This window comes from Lissotriton vulgaris, chromosome 5, assembly GCF_964263255.1.
Source record: "Lissotriton vulgaris chromosome 5, aLisVul1.2, whole genome shotgun sequence".
In the NCBI taxonomy this organism is placed as follows: domain Eukaryota; kingdom Metazoa; phylum Chordata; class Amphibia; order Caudata; family Salamandridae; genus Lissotriton; species Lissotriton vulgaris.
The window spans coordinates 1289628708-1289645933 of NC_141693.1; the positions used below are offsets into that span (position 1 = coordinate 1289628708).

General features: G+C 44.5%; 1 protein-coding gene across 5 annotated transcripts in view; it reads left to right on the top strand.

The window, feature by feature from the left end:
- KIF21B (kinesin family member 21B) overlaps positions 1-17226 on the top strand; it is a 413924-nt gene that overhangs the window by 291831 nt on the left and 104867 nt on the right. For all 5 annotated transcript variants that reach the window (XM_086923173.1, XM_086923170.1, XM_086923172.1 and 2 more), the window contains exons 20-21: positions 11113-11307; positions 17062-17163. In XM_086923173.1, the coding sequence (XP_086779299.1) occupies positions 11113-11307; positions 17062-17163 (297 nt within the window). The remainder of the gene's footprint in view (positions 1-11112; positions 11308-17061; positions 17164-17226) is intronic.

Sequence of the window (17226 nt, forward strand, 5' to 3'; positions counted from 1 at the left end):
TTTCTTTTTCTACTTTTCTTTTTTAAATTTCTTTTGCATATTTTAGTGAGTTTTTGTGTGAGTTTATTTCAGTTCTGTACGTAGATGAATGGAAGAATGATTCAATGCATGGATGATGGATGCAGGAGTGCTAATACGAGTGACATAGTGCATGTATTATGGCCTATTGAAAGCCCAAACCCATCATTTTTTTTTTTTACTTTATTTTTGTGCAGGTATGAAAAGAATACAGTTGTGGCATGCCCATCCCAATATGTCAAACTTACATCATGGTATTTGTCCACAGCCGTTATGCCCACAACCCGGAGGCCGGGCGGCAACACCTAGGTATTCCAGTAGTGTGCAAATGTTTCCAATGTTACGCGTTCCACATGGAACCCCATGATCCTGCTTTTGTCTTTTTCTCCCACAACACCCCCCCCTTCCCCCCCTACCCCCTACAAACTAATAGCACGTCCCCCTCAAGGGGTGATAGTCAGCTCCCAAGATCATCAAACAATGCGTCACCAGTCCGCCGGTTCCATTCGTGTATAGTGTAGTAGTGCTTGCCCTCACTCCCATAACACAATATAGCATCTCGTATGCACGGAGTCTCTAAATGAGTCACCATCTCGGTCTTGTATGGGTACTCGTCGTTATCAGGTGGTCCCTCCCGCCCATCCCCGCCCTCTGCCCCTCTATGGGTTGCCTCCTATGTGCCCTACCTCAAGGCCATGGTATTGTCTCCATTTGCCCCATATCCTTCGGAATTTTTTTGGACAGCCTCTAGCTTTGTATGTCACTCGTTCTGCTGCCATATAGAGGTCCAGACCTCTCCTCCATTCCTCAATCTCTGGCCGCTCCGCCACCCCCCAGTATTTTGCTATGTCCCTTTTCGCCACCACCAGCCCCAGCACCAGGAAAATGATGTGTGGGCGCGGCAGGTCTACTTCGGTCACCATTCCCAATAACGCCAGTTTCGGGTCTAGCGTTAGCTCTGTTCCCAACACCTCCCCCAGTTCTGTGAAGATGTGAGACCAATACGTTTGAATTTTCACACAGGACCATATGGTGTGGTAGAAATCTCCCTGTTCAGTATTGCATCGAAGACATGTGGCGTCCGCTATCCTACCGATCTTGTGGAGACGCCTCCGGTCGAAGTATGTCCTGTGTAGCACATTTAATTGGATTAGCCTTAACCGTGACTGAATTGCGACTTCTCGGGGATGCATCAGTATCAGTTCCCAGTCTAAGTCCTCCAGCTGCCCCACATCCGCCTCCCATGTGCCTCTGAGTTTCGCCAGAGTACCCAACATATTGTTTGTGAGGGTTTTATATGTAAGCGACACTGCCTGGTGTACCATCTGCTCCTGTAGGAGTCTCCCTTCCAAAGGTGCATATTCCGGTATGTCCTGTAGTGATATCTGCTGTGCATTCCAGGCGTGTACTAGCTGTAGGTGTTTGTATCGTTGTGTGTGGTGTAATCCGAACTCTGCCTGCAGCATCACGAATGTCTTCAGCTCACCTTTACTAATCACGTCCCCAATAGTGGAAATCCCTATGTCGTCCCACCTTTGGAAGCCTTTCAGTTTATGGAGTTCCGTGAACCATTTGCAGTGCCACAGTGGTGTCTGACGTGTTGGCCGCCCCTCCCATCCCGTGGATTTAGTAGCTCGGGACCATGCTCTAATCGTGATCAAAGTCGCTGGCAAGAGCGTTCTCTCCGCCTTTCCCCCATACAGATAGTGGAGTATATTGTGTGCGGCTAATTTATGCCTCTCTAGTGCATATGTTGGGTGATCCGCTGGTGCGTGCAGCCAGTCATTAATGGGGGTCAGGTGTTCCGCCCAGTAATATGCCTCCAGGTTCGGTAATGAAATCCCCCCACTATATTGATGTCGTTGGAGTGTCTGGAGCGCAATGCGTGGTTGTTTGCCTAGCCATATGTATGACCGCAGGTCTGCGTGGATTCTAGTGATAGTGTTTGTCGGAAGCGGATAGTACTCATTTTGAAGCACGTAGAGGAATTTGGGTAGGGTAATCATCTTATACATCGCCGCCCTTCCCAGTAGGGTGAGCGGTAACTGTCTCCATCTTGTCATATCCTCTACTGCCTCCTTCAGTATCCGTTCCACATTTTTCTGGAACGAGAGCTTTTTGTCCAAGGTGACATATACCCCAAGGTACTGGAACCCCTCAGTGGTGGTGAGTAGACGGTCCGGCAACGGTACTCCCTGCACTGCTCCCCGTGGCGTATACAAGACTGATTTATGCCAGTTGATGGTGTGGCCTGCCATTGCCCCAAAGTCTTCCAACTCTCTGAACAATTTCCCTATGGAGACCTCAGGGTTCGTGATATACAACAGTACATCGTCTGCATACAATGAAACCTTTTCCTGAGTATCCCCCGACTCGGTACACCTGAAGCCATGGATCTCTGGTTTCTGACGAATTTTGGCCGCCAGTATTTCTATAGTGAGAGTGAAAAGGAGGGGGGACAGCGGGCATCCTTGTCTGGTGCCCCTCTCCACCCGGAATTCGCATGAGAGGCACCCATTTACTCGTACTCGCGCCTTCGGCGCCGCGTAGAGCAACCCTATCCATTTCTGAAAGTGTGGGCCCAAGCCAAACCGACGCAACACTGCCATGAGAAAGGGCCAATGTACCGCATTGAACGCTTTTTCAGCGTCCAAGGACAGGAACCAGTGCGGATCCGTTCTACCCTGTATTTCTTGGAGCCAGTTATGGGTCCGTCGGAGATTGAGTTTTGTCGCTCTATCCGGCAAGAATCCGGACTGGTCTGTGTGTATAAGGTCTGGGACCACCGTCCGTAGGCGCGCCACCAGAATTGTGGCCAGCACTTTGACCTCCATATTTAGGAGGGAGATGGGGCGGTATGAGGCACAATCGTCCTCCGGCTTGCCCTGTTTGTATAACGGCACTATGGTTGCTAATGCTAGGTCTCGAGGGAGTCTCCCTAGTCCGTATGCTTCAACATATAGAGCCAACAGATGAGGCGCCAAGAGGTCGGCTGTCTTTTTAAAGAATTCCGCCGGGAACCCGTTGGGCCCCGGTGTTTTCCCCGTTTTTAATTTATTGATGGCTGTGGAGATCTCCTCCAGTGTGATTCCCGCCTCCAAAGGGGTCCTGAGTTCCTCATCCAGCACTGGGATATCTAGATTTTCCATATAGAGTAAGGCCTCGTCCACTGATCCGAGGTCCCGGCCTCTATAGAAGTTCTCATAGTGTAGTGCGAAAGCTTCTGCTATGCCCCTGTCGGTAGTTTCCAGGCCTCCCCCATCCTTTCTGATTCTTTCCACCCACCTCGCGGCTTGTTCTTTCCTGCTAAGCCACGCCAGGAGCTTGCCTGACTTGTCGCCTACATCATACAGGCGGTGTAGCGTTGCTAGGGCTTGCGTCTTCGCTTCATTAGAGACCAGTTCCCTATACTCCTTCTGTTTGTCCTGCAGCTGCCGCAGTATACCTTCCCCTCGATTCACAAGGTAGTGTCTTTCCAGGGTCAGGATTTCAAGTTCTAACGCTGCTGTCTCCCTGTGCCGTTTGCTGCGTTCGTCCCGCAGCCTCCCTCTAAGCCTATCTCTCACCACCGGCTTCATGGCCTCCCAGAAGGTAATGTTAGATTCCACTGAGCCCTTGTTCTCCCGCTACGTACACTTTTATGTCTGCCCTCAGACCCCGTACTATTTCAGGGGATTGAATATCCCATGCTGCCAAGCGCCATTCCGTCTCACGCCTTTCGGTGTTCTTCCCTAATAGCGCATATAAGGGGGAGTGATCTGATATTCCCCTTGCCTTGTATGTGAGCTCATCCCCCTCCGACAGGTACTGTCTTGCAACAAAAATATAGTCTAGCCTGGAGAAGGTTTTGTGAGCCCCTGAGTAAAAGGAGAATGTCTCTTGCGTCGGGTGTCGCCATCGCCATGCGTCAGTGAGTCCCATGTCCGCCACGTATTTCGCAAGGGCTGTTTGTGTCCCCCCTCTGCGTGTTGCCCCTGAACAATCTAATTCTTCCGACATGACATCATTGAAGTCCCCCCCCACTATTTGCATCGTATCCGCCGTTTCTAGTAAGATGGACGCTACCTCCCTAAGTGCGCGTGGTTGGAGTTTTGGTGGAGCATATATTGAGATGATTGTGATGCGTTGTCTGTACCACACTCCCTGCACTCCCACATACGTTCCCTGTGTATCGGTCCATGTGCGCGTCACGGTGAAGGGGTGTGTTCTGTTAATTAAGATTGCGGCTCCCCTGGCGCCTGACGTGTAGCCCGCGTGATTCAAGACTTTGTATCTCCCCCTCGCTATGAATGTACATTTTCCCGCCCTAAGGTGAGTTTCTTGCAGGAGGATGAGGTCCGGGGCGGTCCTCTTTATGTATGAATTCACTAGCCCCCTCTTTATTTTGGAGCCCAGGCCATTTATTATTCCAAGTCATAATGGAGATCCCCTTGTGTGTACCGTCTGTGCTTGTTAGTGTACCTGCCATACTGTGTAGGTCTTCTGGAGGTCAGTAGGCGACCCTAGCGGCTGTGTGTGACAATGTTTACTTCCATTCCTCAGATTGTGCCTCTTCGCGCTATTCCTTGTCCAACTCCCTCCCCAACTTCCCCAACTTGGTGGAATTCCCCCGTGCCCTCTCCCACCCCCCCCCCCACCTCTCTCCCCTTCCAGACTCGTTCCCATCAAGGTCCAAGCTGTTAGTAGAAGTCGGTCTGTCACCCCCCCCCACTCCCTCCCTCTATAGAACTATGGCCCGCAAGAGCCGCCTATAATGGCCCGTGCTGTATCCCCCCCGTCGGGCTTGTACCCCCGACAAGGGTATGCACCACTCCTGGGCCCTTGTCCAGACTGTAAAGAACCGTTGTTGCTAACAAGTTAACTGTACCTGAAAACACAAAAAGATTCAACGAAAGGAAAAGAGAAACAACAACTAAAAGGGTGTTGGCCACTTGCGTGTCATGGCCGTGTCCCGGCCGACAATCCGATCATCCACTTCTTCCAGGTTCACGAATGTGAGTCTTGTGTTGTCGGTACTGTGCTGCAGTGTTTGTCGGATACGTCCTGTTCCAACAGCCGGATCTCTGTTTCCAGTGGGTGTAAGGAGCGTTGGTCCGTGTCTGACGCCTCGTCCTCTACATCCGAGTCCCTGAGGTGTTCTCCTTCCCCTTCCGAGCGTGCCTGGTCCCGTGACCCCTCCTGAGTTCGACGTCCCGGGTGATTCCGATCTCCCCCTCCTGGATCCTGCCGATGTGCGTGAATGGTATGGGGTGCCTGTGTATCTCGAGTAAAGTCTCCGGGATCTCCTCCTCTGCTGTTTTGGCGAGCCCCATCGCGCCTTGTCCTGCACTGCCCTCACCAGCTCCTCTCTCCCTGCCGTTTCCCGACTATTGAGGATCGGTCTCTCCTCCAGCCATTGCCATGCGTCCTCCGGATGGCTGAAGAAGTGCGCCTTGTCCTAGTAGATGACTTTGAGTTTTGCTGGGAAGAGCAGCATATACGTAATGTTCAATGATCTAGCCCAAACCCATCATTGACTCAGAAGACACTTTTACTTGAAGCCAGACCTACTGGCATTGCCAGTGCTTGTTAAAACATTCCAATATTATTTTTGACCACATCAAACTGTGGTTTCATAGGCCTGGCCTCGGCTCAGCATCCTGTGATTGAGAAGGAGATGTGGCCTAAAAGCCAGAGCTGCCAATTTTAGAGCAGACAGGGGAAACCAGTTTCCAAATCGTTTTCCCTAGGGACAGGTAGCCCTGAGGTACCCAGACCCCATGATGCTAGTGAGGTCTGGACAGCAGGAGAGGAGTCTCACTATTTCGGGAATGGGTAGAATGGTGCATCCTGGGAAATACAGATGCCACACTCCATAGGAAATGGTCACCAGGTGGGAAGGCTACCAAACTCATCCTGCCCTGGGGACATTTTCCAAGCATAAAAGAGGCATCACTGGCACCCAGACCTTAGATCTCAACTGATTTGGAAGGAGGACAGAGGAAGAACTGCCCTGCTGCACCGAGAGAGCAGCAAAAAGATGCAGCACCGTCAAAGACTGCACATGCTATTCCTGGTGGGTAGCAAAGATAACGATGATGCCTGCCCTGCTCAAAGACAAGCTATCCCAGAGGGCAGCAAAGCCTAGAGACTACAAGGGCCAGCTGACTGTCCTGTTCACCGAACGAGGACACAACAGCTGAAGAAGCCTGCTGGGATAGTTTGGTATGTTAGGTAAACAATGGGGTGACCCTGTGTCCCTCAGAACCTGGGTATAAATTGCAAAAGGTACAGTGGTTCTGTCGGGTATGATCCCAATATTGCTTCACATTACAATGAATTTGCAAAAAGCAGATTATATCAATCTACAGGTAAATGATCCAAGGAAAATTATTGTAAAGGAACACATGGGAAAACAAAGATACACAATCTACAAGTGAATCAAGTTTGTTGGGTGGCAAGATATTTTTTATATAAATTGCATCATTTATACTTTCACCCATATACATGTAATTCTTTGTAGCATAAGAGGCTGCCGACACTGTGGAAGATTAAAGTGAATTGTGGATAAGTGACATAGTGAAGTAAGTGACACAATCAGTGCATAATATATACAAGGTGATTAAAAAGATATGTACAAATTTGTAAAAGGCCAGAATGAGAGACGCAGAAAACAATGACCCTGCTGCTCCAAATAATTCAGGTATTTTGCAAGCGGGGTCTTGAACTGAGCCTAGATGTTGTCGATGTTTCAACCCTAAGTATGCAATCTTAAATCGTCATGTGGACTTCATCAGGACTAGAGTGTGGGATGGCAACCTAACGGATAATGTGGAAGAGGCCTGATTTGGTGCAATACAATGCGATGACCCATCCGGTTGAATTCTAGAAGAGTAGTCCGTCACAGTGGGTTTGAAAGGTGACCGGGCGAAGTCCTCTACCCTCACCTTGGTATTGTGGGGGGGAGTGATTCACGATTTCAGCATGAGAGCAGTGTTGAATCCTGCCGCTAAACCACCTTCTGTCAGTGTGGAAAAACACGATTTTAGGACATACTTTAATTTCTTGAGGCCTGTAACTGGTTTACTATTAAATTTTGTTTATTCAGGCAAACTCTCGGTCATCACGTGACAAACTTTCAAGCAAGGAGATTTTTGATGGGCAGTGATACACACACATGTTGACAAGCACACCTTTATTTTGGCATTATACTGTGATGATGTAGGAAACTGAAAATTTGTTGCAGTTGTCCCCCACTTTTTGCCCCATTTTGTTGACTACTAGATGCTGGTTTTCAACCCGAACAGTACACTGAGGTGCTCGTTCCCCTAAAACTAGTTAAAGTATAATTGTAACTCAATTGGCAAGGACTTTAGCACCCCTATAAGTCCCTAGTAAAGGGTACCCCTGGCACCTAAGGCATGGGTATTAAAGATGGTCCCTAAGAGCTGCAGCATGTTGTATGCCACCCTAAGGGACCCACACAAAAAGCATGCACACTGCCATTGCAGGCTGTTTGAAATGATGCAAAAAGTTCCTAAAACATTACATGGCACACTCACCCTGTGCCATGCCAAAGTGCACTGCATGTACTATATGTAAGTCACCCCTACAGCAGGCCTTAGAACCCTAAGGCAGGGTGCATTATAGTATATGTGAGGACATATCTGCATGTGTAGATATTCCCCTGTGATGTCTAGTTCTATTACTAAATGTTACGAGTGCTCAGGGAAGCCTTCTTAAGACGTACTGTGCACTGGTCAGCAAGAATTACCGAGCTACTTGATTGCTTCACTGAAAATAGTAGTGTTTGGTATCAAACACCTTGTCTAAATAAATCTGCAATGATGCCAGTACTAGATGTATTATGACATGCACCCAGAGAGCACCTTAAAGGTGCCCCATAAACTTTACTAGTCTGACTGACTGGAAGCTTCCTGCCTGCCACCAGAGACGCGTTTCTGACCCCTGGCAAGGAGGGTCCATTATCTCAGAGGCCAGCAGGATAGCTAGAGAAATTAGCATGTCAAAGACAGAGGCTTCAAAGCATCTGCCACCTTTGACATGTGACCTCAATTTCCTCCAGACCTGGAGAATGACACCCCCTGCCCTGAGACCCATTTGGTACAGGGACAGGTGGGAAATTAGATAGTAAGGAGGCGTGTTACACTCTCGGACTATCACACCCGTAAGGTGGGCTACCAAAAATGGACACAAAAAGAAGGATTTCACTGTCCATTTTGTGGTGAAATTAGGAACTCTGAGACACGTTATGTCCACTCCCCACAGGAAGTGCTCATATAGAGGCTGTTGTGACCCCAGGGGTCAGTAGCCCATTGGCTACTATCCTACACTATCTTAATACTCCTATATTGAGTATTTAGGTGGCCCCCTGACACCAGGAAAACCGATTTGCCCACCTGAATGAAGAAGAAGGACAAAGAATAGCCAAAGATGTGAGAACTGTGGACTAGCATCAACTTCGGTGCAAAAGCCTGCCTGACTGCTGCTCTCCCGACAAACAACAACACCATCTCATCCAGAAGCAGAACACCCTCCCCAAACCCAGCACTTCCTCGTCCCAACAACATCTCCCTTGGAGAGGAGGAGACACTCCCCTGCACCAGCAGGCACCAACTGCAGCTGCCCTATACACTGTTCTGTCAACCCCTGGGCCCACCAAGGGACCAGCAGCTCAGCAAGAGGGCTCTGTGCTCCAGGAGATTATAACTGTCCCCTTGCCAAGTTTGAAAGTGCCAGGGCCCCCAAGTGCTTCTGTGCACCAATAGCTGAGGAACTGGAGTCAGTTGCAAGCACCAAGGCTTGCTTGTGTTCAGTTGGAACACTACCACCACCTACACTTACCTCCATGTTGAGGGGCTTCAAGAGATGCCAGCTTCAAGCCAAGAGTGGCCCTGCTGTGTTTCTATTCCCTTTTCTGCAGGAGCACCGGGAACCATGAGAGCCTCTACCTCACCGACTCGCGTACAAAAAACCTCTGCAACCAAACTCTAAAGCTCGAGCTCACATAAACCGAGGGTGTCTCTGTGGTCCTGAGACTCTCAAGAGCCAAGCCCCCACTTGGATTCTGCTTAACTGGTCACCCAGTCTACCCCTTGCAGCCTTCTCTTACAGGTACCAAACCCCATTGACTTTAGCATGTAGTGTTCAAGGCTACCACCGCTGAAAGTATCTCTGCACCCCAGGTCAGGTAAACTTGATCTCCGGGTGCTTTCTTAGACCTTTGCCCCTACTTACCTTAATCCAGAAGAACAGTCCTGTAAATCATCTGTAAGTGTTCCTGTACAGTGTATGTTTCTCCCACATGATAACAATACCGCATTCGTGCTCATGCCTCAAATCTGACAGGTTTCATTTTCTGCTGTTTTTACTGTAAAACTTAATCCTGTCTAACATGCTTACCTGATTCCAATACCCTTGGTGTCAAAATGTATATACATATCTGTGCTATTTTTCTAAAACGGTCTTGAGTTTCTTCTTGAGTGTTTGTCTCATTTATTGACTCTGTGTGTACAACAAATGCTTAACATTGCCCTGTGAATAGCCTAAACTGCTTGCCCACACTACCACAAAACTAGCATTTGGGATTATTACTGTAAGCCCTGTAAATCAATAAGGGTCATCTGGACTTTCTACATAGTGTACCTCACGTATGTGCATTTTATTTAAATTCAGTTCATAGTAACTTTTATCCGTGAGCAGTTAGTCTATAGCTCTTGTTTTAATAATAGTTCTATGTTGTCTATCACTTTAACATTCATAATAGCTTAGGTATCGACATAGACATTAGACTCTCATTTCCTCTTCATTTGATCATCCATCAGAAACTATTGCACAGCATATTTTATCCAACATTTAATCAATACGTCTGATTCAGTTGCAGACATTCATGTGCTACTAACTGCTAAACAGGCAGGATATGCTTGCGTTTCCTCTCATTGCAGCAATAATCAACCCTCCACCCACAGCAGTACTATAAAGTTCTGCGTTACCATGTATGCACAGCATGTGATGTACAGTAACAAATGCTACAAACAGAAAATGTTACTTGTAGTAACAAATAGTTATTTTAGCGTTTAGTGTTGTAGTTTCACATGCAACCCTCCTGTCTCCCCAAGTGTTTGCAGAGCAGTGCTCAAATTCAAAAACCATATATCGATATATACATGCAAATATAAATATATACAATAAAAAAATTACAATATCAAAAACAAATGGCAAAACTAATTCTGACTGTACAACAGGCAAAGCTTTGTATAAGTCTACACTTGAACACTTCAGTGTCAAATTCCAAGCATTTTATAAAAACAAGTAGTAGTAGTTCGACCCCAACACCGACTAAATGGGGCATGTAGGAACTCCAGGCAATTCTACAACAATACAAATTACTAACTATTTGTTAGAAGTATTATTACAACTCTCCAGGTCATAACTTTGCAAACCTCTTGTCATGCTTTTAAAAAGAGTACACATGGGCATGCTAAATTATGTGGATATGATGAAACTATGGTGGGATGCGGTGAACAATGGGAGAAAAAGTTCTTGTATTATTAACAAAAGAAATGAGTGCTCAGAACATTCCTAATTCCAGAACAAGCTGGATTTACGTGCATTTGCACTGTTGCCCGGCAGTTGTGCACCCAGTGTAAAAATCTCATTTATGTGCCCATTGTCAAAACCTCATTTGCAAACATAGATTGCTTGCAAAGTATTCACACTGATGATCTAAAGAAAGAATTCAATTTTTTCCAGTATATCACTGCATAAATAGCATTTTTACCTTTCAACCAGTGCATATGTTGCGCTTTTGAACAAGTGTGTCAATGCAAACATAATTTAGACTGGTGTTTACTGAAGCTTCCCCAGCACTGCACTCAAAGGCACATTTTCTCAGCACAGTATTATTGCTGCCAGTCAGTACTTCCTGCGAATTCTTAAAAGAAGGGATATTGCACTATATACATATACACAGGTAAAAACGAAGAGTTGCTCACTGTGCTCTACAAACACTTTAATAACAAAATAATAAGATAATGAGGCACAGAACTGTACTGTTTTCACTGACAAATGCTTGTATCCTGTTTGCGACTACAGAAACGTGAAGAGCTAGCTCTACTGCAGGAGGTGCTGATCGGGAAGAAGGATAAGATGCAGGCAGAGAACCCCGGGGATGAGCGTGGCCAGCAGGAGCTCCTTGAAGAGATTGAGGCTTTGACGGCCAACATTGACTACATCAATGACAGCATCACAGATTGCCAAGCCACCATCATGCAGCTTGAAGAGGCCAAGGTGAGTACCATGTGAGGACAAGGGCAGGCGGAAGGAGGAGTCAAAGGATGTCCACAGGAAAAAAACAGTGGTCAATAACATCAAAGCATTGGTGACGAGAGGTATAGATTGAGAACAGTCTTTCACTTATTTACGTTGGTCGCTTTTTGCCCTGCTCAAAAGCATGAGAGAAAGGTTTAGAAACCAAAACAAAAAGAATAGAACTTCCCCGGCCCTATATCATCAGCATTTCTCTATGCTCCCTTTCCACATTGTGAGGGTGGTGTAGGAGAATGGAAGCAGCGTCCAGTGGTTCCATCATGGGACCCACATTTGGGCGGTGGGGACAATGCCAATAATGCTAGTTATCTACCTATATTTCTAGCAGTGACACCTTTATGGAAGACCACCAGGCAAACCATGGTATTAGTCCAATGAAAGCCATGCGTATGTCCACAAATGATGGAAGCAAATTCACCATGTTGCATAGACATAGTGAAATTCTTTTGGCAGAGATCTTCCCCAGGGGAAGCTCATTCCATGGAAGCAGAAACCACCTGAGGGCATAAACAACCCATGCCACTGCAATAATCTGAAAATCAAGCTGGCCTTCCACTGCCATTGTGGTGAAAGTTGTACCTCTGCATCTCTGGTGGTCAGAATGCTAAGCGGAGAAACTCAAAATTGAGCTCTCCTTTGTTCCCAACCAACCAACTCTGCCAATTTACTCATTTTTAGACTGGATGCTACCATAGAAACTCAAGTAAATTTGTGTCAGTGAGTGACCCTGTTGTTAGAAAATAATTTACATTGACCATCTCAAAATGGCATTCCGATGAAGAGGATAGGAGTGTGGGGAGAAGCAGGAGAAGTCCCAGCTCACCAACTGGAGCCAAAGGTAGACCTAATGGGCCAGCAGGACCTAGTGCAACCAGTGTGGAAAACACCATGAACAAAAGGTGACACCTATTAAGCGTTTGCATACTGCACATACAAACAGTCAGAACCCCTATGGGGAGGCAGGCCTCTTCCAAAAACTGCAGTTCAATTGTGATGCTGCTTGAAATGCAAAGGAATCCTGCTGCTGTCTCTACCTCCGTGTAACTATTTTGAGAAGTGCACAATGTCATATTACTAAATTATTTTGTCAGTAACAGTATTTATGATGAAAGTACATCCCCAAATTTATGGTAGAATTCTAGCTTATGATGGAAAAGGCACTGTTAAGCATAGAGGAAGGAGAACCTCAAGCCCATTATTCATGCATCACAGGCATATTATTGTGGCAATCATGCCATATCATGGTGACACACTTTCATATCATGATCACAACTAATTAATATAGGATGATAACATACAGTGGCAGCTCCTTATCAGGGACTTGAGGGCCCACATTCTGCCCCTTGCCTCTCCGACTCTGCGTAATATTTAATTTTGCGCTGTTCATAAAACCACAACTTTAATGTTTTCATAACGTAAGGCACCCATGCGGCCTGCTGGACCTGACATACTAAAAGTTATTCTTGGCATTGGGGCCCCTGTGGAAACACTGCCCCTTGCATACTAGGGAAAATTCTTGGAATGTGGACATATGGGGCAACATGCTGGCACTGGGACCTTGCAGGTAGCTCTTGTCACTAGGGAGGGCTCACAAGGCAACATGCAGACCTTTAAATAATTCAAAAAATACTTCACATAAGTGGGCAATTCTGGCAAATTGCTGGTGCTGGTACAGTAGACGTAATTATTTGCCTCAAAGAGGGCAGTCATGGCATATTGAGTCTGAGACGGCAGGTTGGGGGAAGCATACCATGATAAAATGCAGGCTATGGAATATTGATGGTAATTTTTGACATACTGGTCAACCATGGTATAGGAAAGTATGAGTGACAAAGATCTGGTACTGGAATATTGTATGTATTTTTGTTAATAGAACATTTTTATTTGAGTGGGATAAAAGAGCAGTTCATACATCAAAAAGCAGAGCAAAAAAACACAAAACGGCAAAAGTGATATTAATCTGATGTACATTGAGTAAAATCACCTCCAATCCCATCTCCAATACCAAAGAAAAATGCAATGTCCAAAAAATATGATAATTACTAATCCATAGTTAAAGATACCCAATAGGAGTCTTCCAAGGAAGCTAGTGCATAGATTGGCTAAATGCAGCATAATCTTATACTACATAGGAGAATAAAAACATAAGGTACAAAAAAACGTATTGACTTAAAATAAATATTATAGATCTTATAAAAATTGCTATGAATCTTTTAAGCTGAAAATGCTTCCAGCCAGAATGAGATCTTATACACAATGTCTTTAAATACATTTTAAAAAAGTCAATATTTCATACAATTCTAAAGTTTTCCTAATGAGCTTCTGAAAACCATTTGTAACAAGGAAAGTGTGAGTGCAAAGTGTACAATGCAACTTTTTTCGCAGCTTCTCCTGTCCTAATGTCCTTGCATTTAAAGCAAATTAAATGCTAGATCTCTGACCAACACACTCATATACAAATAGCAATTAATTTGAGATAGAGCTGCTTGACGTCCATCACAGAGAAAATAAACGTGCCACACACAACAGTTATATAAAGCCATCCTGTTTAAGTGTTTTAGCTTAGTATTAAACTTAAACTCTACCTAGCAGCTGGATAGAAATCTTGATCAGCCTTTAGTGTTAAAGAATAACCTGTCCAGATCTCCTTAAATTTACGTATTGTCCCCATGCGTTTAGCATATGCCTCATGCTCAAAAGCATACATCCTGATCATCTTACTAAGCCATTGCTATACTGTTGGTATCCTATCTGTTTTCCAATTCTGCAAAATCAAAGATCTGTCAACCTCTATTGTGATTGCGATTAAATATTGATTATATTCCTTCAGCTGATATACCTCAAACGAGGATCCAAATAGCAATCTGAATGAAGACAAAATTGGGGAAATACAGAGCGATCCATGACCTTAAAAACATCCTTGTAAAATTAATGTAGAGGAAAGCAAGAGAAACATATGCAATTTCATCCTCCTACTCCACTAGCCTTACATCTAAAACAATGATCTGAGATCAGAGGGAACATCTTCTGCAACCTATGTGGGGTATAGTAGGTCAACCACTCTTACAATTGGCTGCTCTTATTCCTCTGTAGACAACCTCACTTAATATCTGCCATTCTCTAATATTTCATCTGCAACCTGTTCCCTCCTCTACTTTAACTAAAAATCAATCTCTCTCTTCCTGATCAGTAGTCTGACATAACATGATACCAATTGCATACGTCCTTGCCAAATAAATCAGCAGTCTGTAATTATCTTTTAGAAAACTAGTTAGTTGATTAAGACTTAGGTAAAGGGCTGCATTCTGTCTACCAAGCTACTGAAATCAAATCCCAAGTAATCAGATTTGTAAAATAGTAGAAATCACCCAAGTGTTCAAAACCAAGATCTTTCCATAGATGTAAGATCCTTAGGAAAACTTTAGGCCCCAAATCTCACAGTCCATAATTCTAGTGAATGCATGGCACACTGGTATGTTACGTACTTTAAAAAATAATTGTGTATGAGATATTAAATCCATTAGCGTTTTATACCTCTTCATTTTTGGTAGTTTTGCCGATCACAAGTAAACAGGCAATTTAATTGCACTTTCTATTATCATTATGTGAAGTATAAATTGTCATATTTTTGGAGATGTCACAGCTAGCTGGATTGTCAGATTAACCAATGTTGCCTGTTAGTATGCCTGATAGTATGTCACAAAATGTGGAAGTGCTAACCCTCCCTGTATTGTGTCTAGTTAAAGTATAGACAGTTTAATTTTTGGTTGCTTATTGGCACAAACACATTTTTAAATCATGCCATCCAGCTCTTTAAAGAATACATAAGGAATCTTAAGAGGAAACTTTAGAAACAAAACTAGAAATAATGGTAAAATGGAAATTATGATCAATGATACCCGTCCTACTAATGACAAAGGTAGCAGGACCCATTTATCTAATAGATGTTCCCCTTTTTTTGAGTATTACCATAATTAGGTGAAAACAATTGATCGTAACAAATATTGCTAAATATCTAATGGGTCGATATGTTACCAATTTCATAGAGGACAGAAGCTTCGATATAGATGAATTTAACAAGAGCATTTCAGTCTTAACTTGATGAATCTATATCCTGCTATCTGGGCAAAGGTCTGTATTTCAGCAAGTACATTCTGAATATTTGTGCACTCGGATTTCAGGTATAAAATAATATCATCTGCAAATAATGTTATCTTAGCTGTCTCACATATAGGGGGTAAAACCTGGGGATTACTATGAATTTTAATTGCAAGAAGTGCAATAAACAGAGAAAACAGGAGGGGGGACAAAGGACAACCTTGCCTTGTGCCTCTTTTGATCCGTACCACTCCCACCTCTTCTCTATTTATAATGATTTTAGCCTCTGATCCTTCATAGAGCACCTGCACCCTTTCGACAAATTGGGGGCGGGGGGGGGGGCTGGGGGGGTGTTGACCCAAATATTTTCAATATGAAAAACATATTGAGGCTAAGACTTGGAGGTCATTTTTGATATACTGCCCACTCATGGTATATGGACAGTATCAATGGCAAGGGTCTGGTACTGGAATATTGTATGTCATTCTTCTCATAAAGGGGCACCCATACTAAAATGCTGGCTTTGGCACAATGAAGGCAATTTATTACAAATAGAGAATTCTTAAGGTATATTTTGAAAAGAAACTGAGGTGAACTCCTGGCTGGTATTACACATCACCTCCCCTCCGGCTCAGTCCAGTCAGGGGTACCGACGGACAGAGCGGTGCCTCATTTCCTGAGCGAATGCCAGGTGAGGTGATGTGTACTCCCGCACAAAGACTGGAATGGGTCCAATACTCCTGTGATATTTGACCGGTTTAAAGATACACAGGTGATGGTAGGTTGTATATCGAACCTTCCCTTTTCCTTTGAGACTTTGCATTTATTTTTCACACATCTTTGCACTATATTCTAGTAGCGATTCTATCTATTTAGGTCCTGATGAAAGCCCGGATTAGAGAATCCAAAGGCTGAAACATGTAGACCTGTCATCCTTGTGGACTTTTTTATAGTTATTCTTTCAAAGTGTATACACACTTTGACACTAGGATAGCATTTATTAAAATTGATCAGTGTCCTGGTAGCCAATTTAAAAAATGTCATTTGTTTTCACATTCTCTCACATGCACTGCAATCATCATTAGCACCCCTCTGTAAATCAGAATTTGATTTCATCTTTTGTTGGGATCGAAGTGAACTACATCTTTGACCACAGACTAATACATCTCGAACTCCTTTCTTATGCTGAGAAGGGCGCCGCCCTTGGTTGCACTAGGATTTGCAGTCAAGAGGTGATCTCAGATGATGAAAGTTACCACCACGGTGGGCTGATATGATTTTTCCTTTCTTAAAAAGGTATTATTTGAAAGGTAATTGTTCTGACCAAAACATATTAGCTTTTTTTCTGTCCTGATTCCCTGTTTCTTAGACCAGTCATTTATTTTGTTGTTATGTAAGGTATTACGCCTCACCATTTTCAAAGGTCACCAGCCGCCAATAGTAACATAATTAGAATTATTATTTATATTCCTGTGATACCATTGGGATGAAAAAGTAATTTTGCGTGATGCCACTGTGGGGAAATATGAAAGTGTGCGCTAATCCTATGGTTTGTGTTAGTGGACAACTGCTCTGTCAGTCAGTGATGTAACTTTATTTCTTCCTCTATACCTTCAGGAAGAGCTTGACTCCACTGATACCTCTGTTGTGATTAGTTCCTGCTCACTGGCAGAAGCCCGTCATCTACTGGACAACTTTCTTAAGGCATCCATCGACAAGGTGAGGTATAGAAGGATCATTAGAAGGAATGCATATCCCATAACTGCATGAGGGCCAAGAAAG